At 39.2% G+C, this 17611-nt stretch overlaps 1 protein-coding gene across 1 annotated transcript; it reads right to left on the bottom strand.

Moving 5' to 3' along the window:
- Window positions 1-3228: 3228 nt before the first annotated feature.
- c1ql3a (complement component 1, q subcomponent-like 3a) lies at window positions 3229-16448 on the bottom strand. The gene is made up of 2 exons (XM_067487017.1): window positions 15275-16448; window positions 3229-7445 (listed from the first exon to the last, which is right to left on the bottom strand). The coding sequence occupies exons 1-2, from the start codon at window positions 15863-15865 to the stop codon at window positions 7266-7268; spliced, it is 771 nt and encodes a 256-aa protein (XP_067343118.1). The 5' UTR covers window positions 15866-16448; the 3' UTR covers window positions 3229-7265.
- Between the last annotated feature and the right edge of the window lie 1163 nt (window positions 16449-17611).

The raw sequence follows: 17611 nt of genomic DNA on the forward strand, positions 1-17611 counted from the left end.
GGCCTGCTTTGGTTAATGTCTGAGAGGTAGTACAAAAAAGCAAAGGGTTCAGTTCAGTTTTTCAATCATAAGGTATGAGGCCCCTTCGTCAGTGCTTTGAGATGATTTCCTTGATAAACTTAAATCTGAATGACTATGTGAATGTCAACAAAGGCTTTATACATGTGCCGAGTCAAACATGAAAAACTATGTGATTATCAGGTTGAGCAGCAGTTGTTTAGATCAGCTGTTTCTCCACCTTACAAAGTGAAATTTTACACATTTGAAAGTTTCTGAGCTCCATTATCCACTAGCAACTCCAAAGCAGAAGAAATAGTCCTGAGGCTTTCACGTGACTCCTGCTTGAACCCTATTATTTTTGTGGTGCATCTGTTACACTTGACTCTTTGCATGTAATCATCTGTCCTGCACCCACTGGTCTGCGTTCGTTTTGTCTCCTTTTGTCTTGTAGGACAGGATGATGAGCTGGATAGTAAAGCACCTGATGTTCCTGTAATATGCATTTGGCTGTGTAAGGTTTGGCCAAGTGGTGAAAGACACACATGCAGGAAAGCAGGAGTGTACTTGAATCAGTTTGAGACTTATTTACAGTGATTCAGACAAACAGCAGTTTAAACTGCTAAGTGGAAAAGTGGAAACTATATAGAAAAAATATAAAAAAAACAAACAAACAAAATCAACCCCAAATTGGTGACAACAAAATAAGAAAAATTCACAAGAAAAGAAAAACTAAGCTAGTTCCAGTGCTACTGGGCAGGTAGCAGCGGCTCTACCTCTGAACTGCAGCAAAACAAAATCTCTCGAGGAATTTCTGTTCCAGGCCTTATATGCCTGAAGCCCCTCCTACAAAGACAAAGCCCTATTAATTAATGCAATCAATTAATACACTCTGGTGGTTTCTACAGAAACAACATAATCTTTTTCAATGTCATTATTCTCATTTATTTCACCTGGGAAGGTTAACAATACATGTTATTAAGGATACTTTTAAGACTATTTTCTCATAAAATCACATTCAGAATCACATCTATTTCACCCCAGGATGGTACAGTCTAATTTCCCCCTTGCTATAAACACGTTTTAGACGTCCCACTTCCTGTTTGACAGTCAGGATCTGTGATCTGTTGGTAGATGGAGTGGAGTTTAGTAAGTATCACACTGACAATAGTTTTTAGAAGTATGTACTAATGTATTAATAGGGTTATTTGATACCTTAAATCTGTCCACACAACTAAACAACAACTCTATTCTGCCAACCAGATGTGGTTTTAGTGTTTTGTTTTTTGTCCTTTCAGCTTATCCTCTAAGTTCAGGGTCCCCAAGGACGGATCATTTGTCTGCATGTTGATTTGGCACAGTTTTTACACCAGATGCCCGTCCTGACGAACCCTCCCCAAATTCTACCAGGCTTGGGACCGACTCTGCACGGCTGGGGATGGGCTGTTGGGGGTTCAGTGTCTTACCCAGAGACACTTTGACATGTGGTTGGGAAGAGAGGGTACTAGTGTGTGGCAACAAATTTGCACCTACTCTCTAGGGGTCATGGGCTTGACCCATGACAGGCTAAAAAAAACAAATGATGTATAATTTCATTTCTTTAATTTCTGAATATTTTACAAATGATTTCACTGATTTTCTTATAAATCAGTGAAAAAAACAAACAAACTCCTGAATCATTTGTCTTTGTCATGGGTGTAGATTATTGGGCAAAGATGCCAGTTTTATAAATTAATAGTGAACCTAATAGACAACAGACTAAAAGGGAAGTGGTGTAAAAATGTCCTGAAGCCAGTGTATTTGCGTTCCATGACTCCTCAGTTCCTCCAGAGATGCATTTTATAGCTTGGGTCTGTTCATTAAACCAGGTCTCTTTCACTGGAGGAATGTTGTGTCAATGTTAAAGGAAATAGTGTTAAAATCACTAACTAGCACCATTGACAAACAATCCATGAAAGGTGCTGGGATTATGGCAACAAGGCAGAAGTAAAGGCTTTGCAAAATTTGACCGATTCTTATGTTTGGAAGGGGGAGCAGATGATAGAGGAAGTAAAATATGCAAAATATGAGCAGTTATTCCTGACTAAAGTGCATTCGTTGGAAGTCATGTATTCATTGGGAGAAATCTGCAGAATCTCTGTGCTTCTTCTGACTGGTGGTGGTAGGTTTGTGGAAGTTGTCTGTAGAAAACATTGGTATCTTGATTGGTACCTCTACTATTCCAAGCTAATTCAAAAATGAGAGGTACCTGGCTGCAGACAAAGATCAGAAAAGCGCCAACAGTATGGTCGACTTTGAACCTCAATAAGAACTTATCAATATTTTCCGGAAGTCGGTCTTATCTCTTAGGCCAGTGGTTTTCAGATGTTTTGTATCCAAGGCACACCAGAAGGCGAGCCAAAATCCCAAGGTACATCATTATTCATATTTTGCTAAACTAGTCTCTATAACACAGGTTATCGCTCTTATCACACACACTCCCTTCTCCCCTCCCTCAGACTCTCGATAAATGTCTTTATCTATTGTGAAACTAATTTAGTAGTTAATGTTAGCATCAATATGAACCCTTCAGTTCTGTAATAAGCTTTTACCATCCTATTTTTAACCGCTCACGTTTTGAAACAACTGGCCTAAGCCAAAGGCTTTTCGTAAATCTAACCACTCAACCTCGTCTAAATACAGCCATCTTTATCTTCTAGATCCATCTCATACCAAAATTAACAACTCCTGGCTAATGTGTACTTCTTCCTGTCAACAGCAGTAAAGTAGTCCCAACCAGATACTCCTAAGATTACCCAATTATTGGAGATCAGTATAGTGATGCATCACAAAACCTTTTGCTGTTTGTAGTAATAAATGTGTTGTATGGCCATAGCCTTCTGTGTTATTGATAAAATTAAAGTCCCAGTGATTTATAGATGGCTAGTCAGTGTTTACAATTTGTAATAAAAGGACAAAAAAAAAAAAAGCGCTTTTTCAACCAAGTACTGGTAGTAAAAAAAGTGTTTTAGGTTAGTTCATGTCTGCATGACACTTACTGCAAATCTCTGAAATTAACATGAAAACTCGTTGAAACACACATGGTCCTCAAAGATTTTTTAAACAGGAGACAAATCAACACAGTTCATAAATGTATTGTTACTTCTGTCCATTTAATGAAGACATTGTTTAGGTAACTGTACACAAGTGACTGTTGTTAGAAGAGTGAAATATTTTATAGTATCACACACACACACACACCTGATACTGTACCATAAATATGCCTTTCACACCAACACACTGGTACTGTAAGGCTATAATGTCAAGACAATCAGTGGTTACTGAATTAATGAGCTGATTAGGTATTTAAATAATTTTCATTTGTGCTCTTTCAGCATTCTGTACATTAAATAGGCAGAAAAAATAAGAACAGATTATATCAGTATTTACACGATTCCATCCACATTTTCCATCTTTATAATACATTATACTATACATTAATAAATTACTCTCGACTTCTCCTGCATAGCCCATCCAGTTCACATTGCAAGACTTTACACAAGTTCATCGGGATACTTCGCACTCCACATTTTATATACAGTAGCATGATACTGGCAAATTAGTCAGTTGCAATAAAAGGACATATGTGCACCGAAACTTAAGTGCTACTTAAGGTGACTGTAAGGACCAAAAATACACATCAAAAAAAGTTTTGAGACTGAGACAAAGTAAAGTGACTCATCTGGACTTTGACTATTTTGCTGGCTCTTTTATAGTGGCTACACCATACTAAAAGTGCTTCCATGTGTTACTTGCATCCATGCTTTAAAAAAAAAAAAAAAAACACGCGTAACATAAGCCAATGCTTCTAAAGGGAGACTCATATTGACTCATTTCCATCTTAAAATTAAGTACAGGACCAAAAAAAGCCTAATTTGGTGGAGGAGAAGGAGGCTTTGTTATGGTAGGATATGCAAAGCGCCAAGGCAGATACACAATCAAACGTAATTACTCAGTTTGTAGTTTCCAAATGTGTAGCCAATTAATCAGTTTCCCTGATTCTCAGCTGAAAAACAGCAGTGATGCCACCATAAGCACCATGTTAGCCTTAAACGTTTTAATTACTTATAATTTAAGTCCATGGTGTACACCTAAAGTTATTGTTTTAGGCAAGCTAGTTGGTGACCTGAGGCACCACCAGCTGGAGAAGTAGAAAACAGAAGGCTTCTTTACCACGTGTCTATTTTCTGCTAAGCTTGTAAACATGCAGTACTGATCGTCTCATCTTACACCAGTATTTAGGGTCACTAGGCCATAGAAATATCAAGGTTATGGGCATTTTAAATGTCAGGAAAATATTTCTACAGAAAATATTTGATCAAATTGTATAAATATTTATTTCAAGCAAATAAAACCAAGGATTTGAGCTCTTTGTACTCAAAGATGGCTACTACAGTAGATGCATAATTGTCTTTAACTGCTCAGAATACAGTGGACTTTCTACTGCCACTTTCTAGTGTCAATGTACAGTGCCTTGAGAAAGTATTGATACCCCTTGAAGTTGAAGAAAAACAATAAATGGTTTTCAATATTTCTTACAAATAAATATCTAAAAAATGTGGCGTGCATCTGTATTCAGCCCCCTTGAGTCAATACTTTGTAGAACTACCTTTTGCTGCAATTACAGCTGCAGGTCTTTTGGTGTATGTCTTTACCAGATTTGCACATCTAGAGAGGGAAACGTTTGCCCATTCTTCTTTGGAAAAAAGCTCAAGCTCAGTCAGATGGGATGAAGAGCGTCTGTGAACAGCAGTTTTCAAGTTTTCTTTTGCAAACTAACAGGTTTTCTTCTGAGATTGTCCTGTATTTGGCTCCATCCATCTGCGCATCAACTCTGACCAGCTTCCCTGTCCCTGCTGAAGAATAGCATCCACCCAACATGATGCTGCCACCACCATGTTTCACAGTGGGGAAAGTGTGTTCAGGGTGAGGTGCAGTGTTAGGTTTCAGCCACACATAGCGTTTTGCATTTAGGCCAAAAAGTTTCAATTATCTTCCGCATGTTTGCTGTGTCCCCCAGATGGCTTCTGGTGACTTCTTATGGCTTTCCTCTTGCCACTCTTCCATAAACACCAGATTTGTTGATTGCACGACTAGTAGTTGTCCTGTGGACAGATTCTCCCACCTGAGCTGTGGATCTCTGCAGTTACCATGGGCTTCTTGGCTCCTTCTTTGATTAATGCTCCTTTTCCAGCCTGTCAGTTAAGTCGGACGGCCATGTTTTGGTAGGTTTTCAGTTGAGCTCCACATTTTCCATTTTCAGATGATAGAGTGTACAGTCCTCTGTGAGATGTTCAAAGCTTGGGATATTTTTTAATAACTTAACCCTCCTTTAAACTTCTCCACAACTTTACCCCTGCGCTGTCTGGTGTGTTCCTCAGACTTCATGATGCTGTTTGTGCACTAATGTTCTCTGACAAACCTCTGAGGGCTTCACAGAACAGCTGTATTTATACAGAGATTAGATTGCACACAGGTGGACTCCATTTACTAATTAGGTGAAATCTGAAGGCAGTTGGTTCCACTGGATTTTAGTTAGTGGTATCAGAGTAAAGGAGGCTAAATACAAATGCACCACACTTTTCAGATATTTACAAAAGAAAATTCTTTCCACTTTACAATGATGTACCACTTTGTGTTGGTCTATCACATAAAACCCGATAAAATACATTTACATTTATGGTTGTAATGTGACAAAATGTGGAAAATTTCAAGGGGTATGAAAACATTTTGAAGGCAATTGTATCTGCCAAAAACACATCTACATATTTAACCCATGTACCTTCAAAACTGACTAAAGAAATGCTGGAGGAAGTTGAGGGAAAAATACAGGTCAGAATTGCACTGTGCAATATTGCATGATTTCCTCTATCATGGACATAAGCGAACCTGACGCTGCTATACTAAGTTCTGCAAGGTGTGTGTAGTAGTAGTACTAGTGGTAGTAGAGGAAAAGTGACCTTTGACGTAAATTGTGTTATTCGGGAAAATGGGAAGAAGGAAGGCAACTATTTCTGAAAAAAAAAAAAATCTACATGTTTTGATTGTTTCTTTAAGACAGTGGAGTGAGTTTATACTGATGTGACAGAGCAAGTTAAATATTAAAGTGAAGACACATTTTTCTAAGGCCAATAAGTCGACATGATTGCAGAATCATGTCGACTTATTGGCCCCGACTTTCTCTTTAAGCCTGTTTTTTTAACGATAGTTCAACATCTGTCCTCACTTTCTTCATCTGCTGTTTTCTTGTAAACTACCAATCACAATTCATTTACAGTCATATTTTCTGATCTCTCCCAAACCCACTGCTTCTGAAAAAGCTTCACATAATATAACGCAACGTAACAAAATATAACAAATATTTCCATGTTTATAGTTAAGTGCTTCAAAAATGTTATCTTAAAACAAACAGTAAAAAATAAATAAAACATTTATGTTAATGATTTGATGTTAATAAACCAATATTTATAATGGGAATCTACTTTGCTGCAAAAAGACCATAATGCACTTTAAGTATTAGCAGCTACTATCTTCACAGCATAGTGAACTAGACAAAAAGAACACACACACACACTGGCTGACGTTCTTATTAATTATTACCATGAATATAGTTTATTATAATATGTATAGCACAAAATCATCCCAAAGTCAATAACCTCCCAGTAATTGACTTGACAACTTTTACAACTTACCACTAGTTGTTGCATTTGTTTGACTTCCACTTTGTAATCAGTTTTCATTTATTGATTTAAATGTTTGTTCCAAGATCACTTTTGATTTTGCTAACAGGCAGCCTGTCGCCCAATCAGATTTTAGAGTGAAGCGTGTCACACACACACACAACACACACACACACACACACACACACACACACACACACACACTTTTCCCTCTTCCCTCACCACTATCACTTTGTGATAGCACTACATTAACACAAAGACATCAGTTCAAGTGGGAGTTAATTGTATAAAGTGAGGCTATGCTTAGATCCCAGACTGTTACAATTCAGCCATTTCACTGATGTTATTGTCCAAAGTCCCTTTTTGCTGAGGACAGTGATGACAGCAGAATGTAGAAAATAAATTAACAGACAGATTATGAAGGCTGATTTCTATTCATTTTTCCACACATGTTTAAAAGTGTTTAGTCTAAGCATCTTATTCGCAGAGGGACTTTGAAGGACTGGGCCTTGAGGCCTTAAATAGCAGAGGGCACCACTGTTCTGTTTTCTAGTCAGCATAGATGATGAATCCAGAGAAAGTGCTATACTTGTTGTTGTTGCCTCCATGAGCTTTGCCTCCGTCTAGTTTAATGTAGACCTCGTCCCCTGGCTCCAGATGAAGCACAGCGCTGTTACTGGCATAGTCATAGTTCTGGTCGGCATCCTGAGCTATGGCGCTGGCACGTACCTACAAGAATACACACAGGGATACAATAGTTATATACATTAAACAAATTAAAAAACACAAAAAGCATACATGGCTTGGTTGAGCTCAAAGGGCAAAGACAACATCAGACGGAGTCAGCAAATGTCTCAAAGTATGCCAAATAAATGTTTGTGTACTTCTTGAGTACAAAAGGTTAGTGAATTTTTTAATGATGGTTGGATGTCTCTGTAGCCCTGTAATGGACTTGCCATCTGTCCAGAATACTCCACCTCTCACCATGTGACAGCTGACAAGCACCCCCACAACCCTTAATGCAAGGTCTTCATGCTCTGGTCTTAAAAATGGACACTATAGGACAAGTTATAAATTCTTTCCTTCAACAGATATGCAAGACTGTGTACACACACACACACAAACACACACAGACAAAAACTATAACTAGCAAAATCAACAATACCGAAGCTTCACTGATCAAGAATGGTGGGGAAGACATCTGTCATGGAAAAATTAAGATGTCAGCTGGATTCCTACCAGTCCTTCAACTTAAACACTGATGTAGGCCTTAAGTCCATAACCTCTCTTGCAAGTAACAGGGCCATTAATTAAAATAGCTTCAAACTCTGTTCTCCTGAGAGAAACTCATCTGCCTTGTCGAGCCATTTAATAATAGTAATAATAAAAAGAATACCTAAGGTCACTGTACATAAGATGCAACAAACAAAACCAAACAATAAATAGTAAAACAAACTAGGCTAATTAGGTAAAACATTACAGTCAGAAATGACAAAGAAAAAGCCATTTTAAATAGATGAGGTTTACAGTAAGTCGTGATTTAATTCTGCGTTATGAATGTTGTCAGGGAGAGAGTTCCAGTGACCACCCCAATGTCCTGGCAAAATTGTTGGTGTCTAAATACTACTATGTTTATTTGACAGTTTTAGTTACACATTATTGAAACAAAATCAAATCTTTAAATTATGTATTTTTATGAACTTCCCCCCGACAATACCTACAATAGATTTGATATTCACCGTTTCTGATTTTATTAATTAGTAGAAAAGAAATTTGACATATTTGTCACCTTTGAAAGTTTGCAGTTTGCAGCACGAATGTGAAATTAGTTCACAATAAATATTTCCTGCTTTTACAAGGTTTAATTTCACTGCTGTACCTTTTTTATTTCTAATAACTGAAGGGAACATCCTGAATAGAAGAATGAAGTTAATGGTGAATGTTTTTTTAAAGACAATTCCCAGAACCTAGGTTTTTGCAGTGGTTCTCTCCTTGAACTTGTACATAAAATAAACATAACAAGCCCCAAACATTAAAGATCACCACAGAAATCTTATTTATTCGCTTTATGCAGAACAAAGCTGGACCAAAGTTGCATGGTTATGTTCTTAACAGCACCATCACCGTTAGGTTGAACCTGAAGTAAGTTTTAAAGTATGTAATTAGTACTTATAGAAAGGATTTTTTACTTGTATTTGAAGTGTAATACTTTTTTCAGCTTGTACTTGTACTTAAGTATTTAGTGTGCGTACATCTGTCACCTCTGGATTTAAACTACCCACAGGTTTTAAAATGGCCGTCCCCACCTTATTTCAGAGAGGAGCTGCTGCTGTGTGGAAACACTGTGCTGCTGTGACAGCTCCGAGCTCCCATGGCTGCAGTTTCAAAGGTCAGAGCACTGAACAAACTTTATACCAAAGACAACTCAGAGAAGATTATGTCAAAGAAAACCCCAAACAGAAAAACATAGGAGGGGACATATCGTGCATGCTTCACATGTAGCTCCTGTGTTTGCATCTCTAAGTGTGTTTGGGCGTCTCTGTCACTCCAAGCACCCTGCTGCTCATGTCAATCACAGTTGTTCTCTGTTGTGCCCTCACTGTGATGGAGTGAACTCTTCACTGAAGTCAGGACAGAACAGCCAGTGCACATCTTGCACCCGAGGCTGAAAGCCACTTTCTTTTAAACCCACCTACAGACTACACCTCCCCAACCCCACACACCCCCATCTATCATACTATATACACTGCACTATAGCTCTTTTTAATGCCAAGTTGTATCTGGTTCACGTTTGTGATGAAATGTAGCTTGTTTTTTACCAAACCTGGAAAACACTGATATTGAAGTATTTTAATAAATGAAATGGATACTGTGCCCAGTTTATTCAGGTGTAATATTCATTTTAGTCTGTGTAAACTACAAAGAACGGTTATGTCAACTATTTGAGAGCATCCAACTTACATAAATCCCTTTACTAATAATGTTGTCTGTTCGCCTGCATTTCAGCATCTTTTTCTAACAAACAGAATCTAATTTGAACCCTTCCTCGCTCATATTGCCTATGCAAAATGTAACCAGGAGGACACATGAAAAGAGGGGCAGAGGAAAAAAGAGCAAAGATATCCTCTGCTCCAATTAACTCTCACACACATACACACACACACACACACACACACACACCACTACTACCACCAACAACAGGTGGCTGTGCTGCACATCCTAAATCACAGTGTCAAAAATCTGTAGGGGTATTTCAGAGACAGTGTGTTTGCTCCCTATTAACATTTACCTTGTTTTGCGTTTTTAGTATCATACCAGAAGTGCTAAATAGACTTTCTTGTCATGGAACAACTGTGTCAATGACCATGACTAAAGTTATATCTGTGGACGTTTGAAAAGAAAATGTAGCTGCAGTTGACAAATATTTTTCTCTATAGGACATCATACAAGCTATAAAGTTCATTGTTTCATTCATTTCATAAGGTTATGTGTTACGTAAAACATCGCTTAGATCTTGGCTGCAGCTTACGAATACTGAATCAACTTTATACACATCTTTTGCTACTATGTGCAAATGCAATGAGCTGATTACTGAAATACATTATAAACTGTTATTATCTCTCCCAGTGGAATTTACACTTGTTAATATATAGTTTAAGAAATACAATACTGTCTATTTTGTCTGTATCTCTCTGATGTTTGGTCCCTCTCAGACCTCAAGATGGTTCATGGCATCTCACCTTGCAACAAAGTTTCTCCTCAAACACAATGAGCTAAACAAATTAGTAGAATATAAGCAGTATATTAACAGGCACTAGAGCAGTTACCTATATCATAGTAACTTGAAAATCAATCAGACACGTTCAGACCTGGGATTACCCGTTCACCGATGGTGCTGCCGTAAGCTGAATCTTACTGCTTGCTGTCTTTACACACATAAAAACAACCTGTAGCTTTTCGTGACTTTCCAAGTCATACTGCAACTAAATGGGTCAAATTCTGATAATAAAAAGTTGTTTTGTGGAGATTGTGAAAATCAGAAAAATGTGTTCACTTACAATCACACATCACTGTCTGGCACTGACAGAAAGACAGGAAATTGGGTGATAGGTCAGTATGACATGCTCCAGAGGTCTCTGGACAGTATCACGGAGTACACACTTCCACCTACATCTCTGATTAGAAAACCTACTCAGCTTAGTGTCAGCTGCCCTGTATGACACTTTACATTTAGTCTTTGTGGGAATAATATTGTTTTAACTGCCATTAAAACCTGCACTGAAGGTACATATAAATAGACCAGTCTCTGATATACTGTATTTTTATCCAGGTCAGGTGAGTAATTTATAACTGTTGTCACAACTCACCATTGTATCCTGGAAAACTGTAGCTGACAGGCAGGACTCCCAAAAGCTTAACCTGAATCGGAGTCGCAATATTGGAAATAATTACAGCAAGAGACCATCCAGTGGAGCTAATCTCATACCCTGTATGAGCAGTAGAATGACTGAGCAGATCAGAGAGATGCCGACGTGTGTTTGGGAAAGAAATGTGTTCACCTCACAAAAGCATCATGACGTGAGTGTACATATCAGTGAGTTTACAATGGCTCAGCAGCACTTTATTTTGCAATTGTAAATAATATTCTGATATCACAAAGTTTCCACAGTTAAAGCCCTCTGATGTCCAGTGTGTGTAACACATTTAGATAATTCTGCTGTTTGTACTCTTTCACACACTAATGATCAAATATACAAGGAGATGAAGCCCATACTCATTAAACAGTCTAGGGTTTTTTAGCAAGGTTTGCCCTCTGCTTGACTGACATTTGTTATAGCATTAATATTTAACGCTTGCATGAATCATATTACATGTGTCGTTTATGTCATGACTGATACCTGAAAGACTGGGCAGCGAGTGGTGGAGAGCAGAGCAGGCAGAGGTGGGAGACGGGGAAGAGCAGAGTGGACTGATGATGCAAACCTATTCATTGTCTACTATTTGCACAGATTTGCAAAATCTGATTGGCCACCCAAGGTGCCAGTAGATACCTGTTACAGAACTTTCTGCACAAGGAGAACTGACCACATTTAAAGCTGAAATAAATCATTAGAGTTCTAAATAAAAATTCAGAATGTGTATTTAGTATTTACATTAACGGTGTATTCATTTTGTTTTGTCCGATTAGAATTTTGGAGGTGATGCTCGCTGTCAAATAGTTATCAGCCACAACATGAACCCATTCTGGTTGTTTTAATCTTGTGGTGGACAGGGGTCAGCATGGTTAATTAGGCGTGGAGGGCAACGATAACCATGAACAACAGGTGCTTGCTGCGTATGGAGCTGTGTATCTGCAGACTAGTCAGAGGAGACTGTGCTACTGTGAAATATGACAGAATGGATAGTTGGTATCAGCCACCCAAAACCACCACTTGGCAACATCTAGCAGCCGTAGTGTATATTTGACTACCATGTACTAGACTTTGTCAGGCGCTAGGTTGGGGTGGACGATAAGTCATTAAACATTGGATTATCACACATGAGACAGACGTTCTAGCTCAGTGTGAAACAACTGTTGTCATGTGACATGACTTTACAGATTATTAAGGCAGACTGTGACTCATTCACTAACCCTATCAACCCTGCAGCACTATTTCAACAAACGGCTGACTGGGTTGCATGAGTGAGTAGGGTCCAAGTGACCAAGAGTGCCCATGTGGACACCTGTCCATCACAACATGAAAGCTACCAGGTGGTATTCATGTTGTGGCTGATTGGTTGGTGATGGCTACTGGTAATGCAGCTTCGTCATGCTGATGTCTTCTCACTATGAACATTATAGAAAAAACAAATGGAAACAAGCATTTTATATTTTGTCAGCGTTGCAATATTTAGCTGGAGTGTGTAGATTTACTCATTTTGTGTGGGTCAAAAATACGGTAAATTGTATATGGAATTGTAATGCATGATGGAAAATTAAGATGGATCATCAAAAAAGGTAAGAACAGCCATAGGAGAAGGAATCATATTGATAACATTTGCTTCTTAGCGCAGAAATGATATTAGAGGTATTAAAGACACTCACCATAAGGGAAACATAAAGGGATATGAGTAATATTGTTACACTCTATATCATATTCTCTCCTCTCTTTTCTCCACTGAAGCACCAACACGTCCAGACTGTTGTTAGTTAATATGACGCAGTTGAAGTTAGTACGTCAGTTTTTTTTAAAAAAATATATATATATTGTATTGTATAGTATAGTGGTGGGTTAGTCATTACTTTTGTAGCCATATCAAGGTCCACACAATGAGAAAATCATTAGCACCCACCCACACACACACACCCCACATGGGAAATTTAGTCACCAATTAGGGCAGCTATGGTTCAGGAGATAGAAGGTTTTTTTTTTTACTAATCACAGGTTTAGCAGTTCAAACCTCGGTGCCTCCTCTCCATATGCCAAAGTGTCCTAGGGCAAGACACCTAAGCTTGGGGAGACTCAAGAATCCACAACCATCTAGTCAGAGTGGGTCCGGTCCTTCACTGTACCGCGTTATTATTATACTTCTACACTAACTAAATTATCTTAAGAAATCTTCACATAAAATAATCACTCTATCTATCACTCGCAACACACACACAGTATAAAGTGACTGAAATGTCGATATTCACCAAATCTCCCTCTCGTTATTTTGGGGTGTTATGATTTCTATTTTATAAAATGTGCACAATAGGCCAGTGGGTCTACATAAATCTGTCTGAAGCTTGACACAACACAGAATGTTTCTGATCACTGCTTTAGAAATTTGTAAAATGAGAATGATTTTTAGAAAATAATTGAAACCATAATTTGCTTTTGATGAAGAACACACAAAACTACTTGATAAAACAAAGATGACTTATTTCAACCAAGTGAAGCCACATTTTACAAGCAGATGGGTCATAAATCATGGGTTGGTCATTTACATACAGCTGTGTCTTTTCCTTTCTCAACATCTTTAAAAGTCTCAGCAGCACCAATCCTAATTGAAACATGTCTTTCAGCATCTGATTCGTCACAGTGTGCCGCTCTGCTCAGTTAATCCCAGAGATGTTTGCTGTGTTCGGTGCGGTCTGCAGTAGCAGGCTGACAGGCAGTGGGGATGTGCTTTGTGGAGCGATGCTGCTACACAGCTTTGCCCCACGGATTAGATCTGCTGCTGACAGACTGATCACTACAGAGACACACATAGAGCACGACACTGTGATGGAACAAACACTGAGGAGACAGGAGGCAGCAAATGGCCTCTGGTTATCCAGTGTTATCTTTTTACCTTTGATTATTTATGTAGATCATTATTGGGATTATAAGTAGGGTTGTGAGTATTGTTCTTTTTGAGGTACGCTGCTTTTTTTTTTCTGTTTCTAGTGAAACAAAAGTTTTCCACTTGGTATTTGATGTCTGTCTCGTATGTCATACAGGAAAAAATCTGTGGATACAGCAATATTTTGAAAACCTCCCAGAAATATTGTGGTAGAAGTATCACAAAAGCTGATGAAGCATTTTCTTTAATTGCCTTTAAATAAGTTTTACATAATGTCGTTTTCAGACATCCAGGTAATATTTCAAAAACTGAAGAATTACACTGGAATGAAACTGGGAGTCTCTTAAAATGCCACCAGATGGGAAGTTTAGGAGAATCCTACAGCAACATTTAGGTTCGACCACAAAGTCACTTAATGACATTCATATTTCCGCACAAATCATTTTTCTGTAGGTATTTTCCTACACAAATACAATCATAAAATAAAATGTTAAACTGTAGATAATGTGAGGTGGTTATATTATAGTCAGACCAGCTACAATATTCTTCACATAATGCATTAAAGGCATAAATGATGTAGCTACTGTTCTGAATTAAGCTGTTATTTAGGATACGTTTTTACCCATTTAAGTACAATGATGCTGGGCTTACTTGAATATTTTTACAATGCGGTATTACTTTTCTTAAAATATGTTCACTGTGATTACTCTATGAAGAAAACATGGAAAAACTTACATTTTAACCTCTTGAGATCACAGAAGAATTGTTGGTCTTGTTCTGATTTAATGAAAATTTGAAAATAGCTCTGGCGAAACCAGATTAAATGAAGATCATATATCAGAGGCCCTAAAGCCAACTGGGCTCTGCAGCATTGTTGTCCTGTGCAATTCTGCCCATAGTTCAGGAAAACTTTCAACTCACTTTTATAGTCTAAAGTTTAAGACTCTATCGCTGATAGAGGAAATCAGCCTAAAGCCCCTTACCAGGCTTTGTATCCTGCTTCTGCTTATTGTATCAAACGTACATAACAGTGATACATAAGGATTTGTCTAATTAATAAGACAAAGTAATGCTGGCCCTAATGAGCAGGAGTCAAAGCCCTCGGTGCATCACCACTTGTTGTGCAGGGGCTGCAGATAGCTGCAGACATGTCAGCGTGCCATGCTGACCCCTGTTCTAGCAGGTGGTATTAATGTTGTGGTGACATGTAGACTGCATGAATGAGTGGCTAACTGCTCACAGCTTGTTACCTGGTTGTTTTTGCACAGATCAGCCCACATGCTAGTGCCGTCCCCACCGCGCATCAGGACGTGGTAAATGAAGAAATATATCCCGGGGATGGAGCACGTGAACTTCCCGGTGGTTGGATCGTAGTGGTTTCCCAAGTTGGTCACCACGTCGTCGAATTTGAGCACCTCGTAGCCCTCGTGTTGCTTTTTCAGCCCTGCGTAAAAGGCGATCTTGGGTATGGTGCTGTAGGTGGCCGCGCTAATTGCACCGGCACCTGCGGTGGATCCTGGAGGTCCTGGTAAACCAGGTCTGCCCGGTTCACCTTTCTCTCCAGGCGGCCCCATTGGACCGGGAGGTCCAGGCTCACCGGGAGGTCCTCTCGGACCTGTCTTGCCCGGCCGACCTGGTTCCCCCTTCGGACCTTGGATGAACGTGGGTAAAGACTGCACGAGGCTGTTGTCTCGGACCGTGTCCGCTGTGGCGGTGCTGGTCGGAGATTTGGTCCCGTACGGGTCGCACACCATCCTACAGGTACCGAGCATCTCGTAGTGCGCCGCTGTCCCAGCTGAGTTGACCAGAACCGGGATAAGGATGACCAAAACCAGAACCATAACGACCCCCAGGACCCCTGCCGCCACCAGCCGCTTCCTGCCGACCAGCCGCGTCAGCGCAGGATGATCCTGTTGTCTGCTTTTGGGTGAAATCTTGCTGGCTGGAGAGGTAACCTTGAAAGAAAAAAAATGTAGCAGAGCTACACTTTGTTGTTAATGTTAATTAACTTTTTTTTAAAGAGCCCCCCTCCCCTCAGCGTCTTCGTCTCTCTCCTCTCCAAACACTTTTTTCCTGCTGATGCGCTGCTTCCTTAACTCTCTGTGAAAGTTCAGCCTTTTACTGCTCGTTGTTGTTCAAAAACTCTGGATTCAGCATATTTGAGACGCACTGTAATCCACACATGGGGTCTGGCTCCTCTTTGATCCACAGGTCCCAAACCCAAAGTGTTTACACGGCAGCTGAACTCTTAGGGTGGATCGGGACCAGTCTGCCTGGAAGAGAGCGCTCAAAGAGTCAAGAGCCAGGGAGCAAAGGAGCGAGGGAGATAGAGGATGAGAGAGAGAGAGAGAGAGAGGGTGAGAGAGAGACATAGAGAGAGAGAGCGAGAGAGGACCCAGATGCTCTGTCCTCCAATGGAAACAGCGCAGGTTATCCAGATGCGGAGAGACACTTCATATGCAATCTGAATCCAGATACACTTTGGCTACTCGTAGGTTGTTTGTTGGCCAACAAAGATAAATCGCTTTTATTTCCCTCCGTAAGATTTTTCTGAACCCATGTTTCAGGTCATGTTTATTCACTATGGCGTTCATAAACCTGAAACTAAAGAAGAAGGAGAAGAAAAAAAAACACATATATTACAATAAAGATTAAATAAACCTCTGTCTATCTGAAGTGTGCGCTCACATCTCTTCATCTTCTAATCTGTTGTTTGAGGCTACACATCTCAAGAGAGCTTCTCATCACAGGTTCCAGATGAGTTATGGTTGACATGATTATTTTCATTTTAATTGAGCTTTGAGACCCAAGGAGATAAGTATAAGTATCCAATATCTCAGAAAAATGAAGAATTAAGAAACATTTCTGGAAAGAAGAAACATGTGCATCATTTTTTTTTTTTATTTGAGCCTTTAAAGGGACCCATTAACTAGATTGGGAGTTAGTGCATTAAGCAGTATTACATAGACCTAGTAACAACTATCTGCACCTGGACCCGCTTAAAAATATGATTATTATGATAATATTACAGTCACTATGAGCCAACTACATTTATTGGGTTAAGTTGTTTATAATAATTCTGCACTTGCATTATTAGATTATTTAAAATGTCGAATCTTCTTGAGTTTTTTTACCTCGTTGTTTTGGCTCTTCCATTTACAGGTTTGTACAATTGCTTACACACTAGTTAAAAGTTAAAAATAACACAGTTAGTGAAACTTGACACTCAAGCAGCAAAACTCCCTCAGCCCAGATCTGCACAACTATCACATTTTTCAGCCTCACACATTGTGACATTGCACACACTGTTTTTCAAATCACCAAACACACTCCCCCTTAGTTTGCTGTTTCGAGTCACTGCATTTTAAACACCTATGAAACGATCAATCAGAAGCGGCTGTAAGGTGTGCAGACACTTGAGTGCTTTATTGTAAACGCACTAATCAGATATAAGCCCTATGTTTAGGCAGTTGAGTTTTCCTGTGCCTTTCCTGGTTTAAGGATACCCCTCATTCAAGCCATAGAGGAGGCCTGCAGTTTGGGCAGCCTGTCGTGTGAACGGAGTGTAATGATCAAATCTAGTTGGG

Source organism: Channa argus, chromosome 19 (assembly GCF_033026475.1).
Source record: "Channa argus isolate prfri chromosome 19, Channa argus male v1.0, whole genome shotgun sequence".
Lineage (NCBI taxonomy): Eukaryota > Metazoa > Chordata > Actinopteri > Anabantiformes > Channidae > Channa > Channa argus.

Excerpts from the sequence above, each read along its gene's own strand:
- c1ql3a (XM_067487017.1), bottom strand. The coding sequence starts at position 15,865 with ATGGTTCTGGTTTTGGTCATCCTTATCCCGGTTCTGGTCAACTCAGCT. Across the intron at positions 7,446-15,274 it reads ATCTGTGCAAAAACAACCAG|GTACGTGCCAGCGCCATAGC; the intron begins GTAACAAGCTGT and ends GTATTCTTGTAG.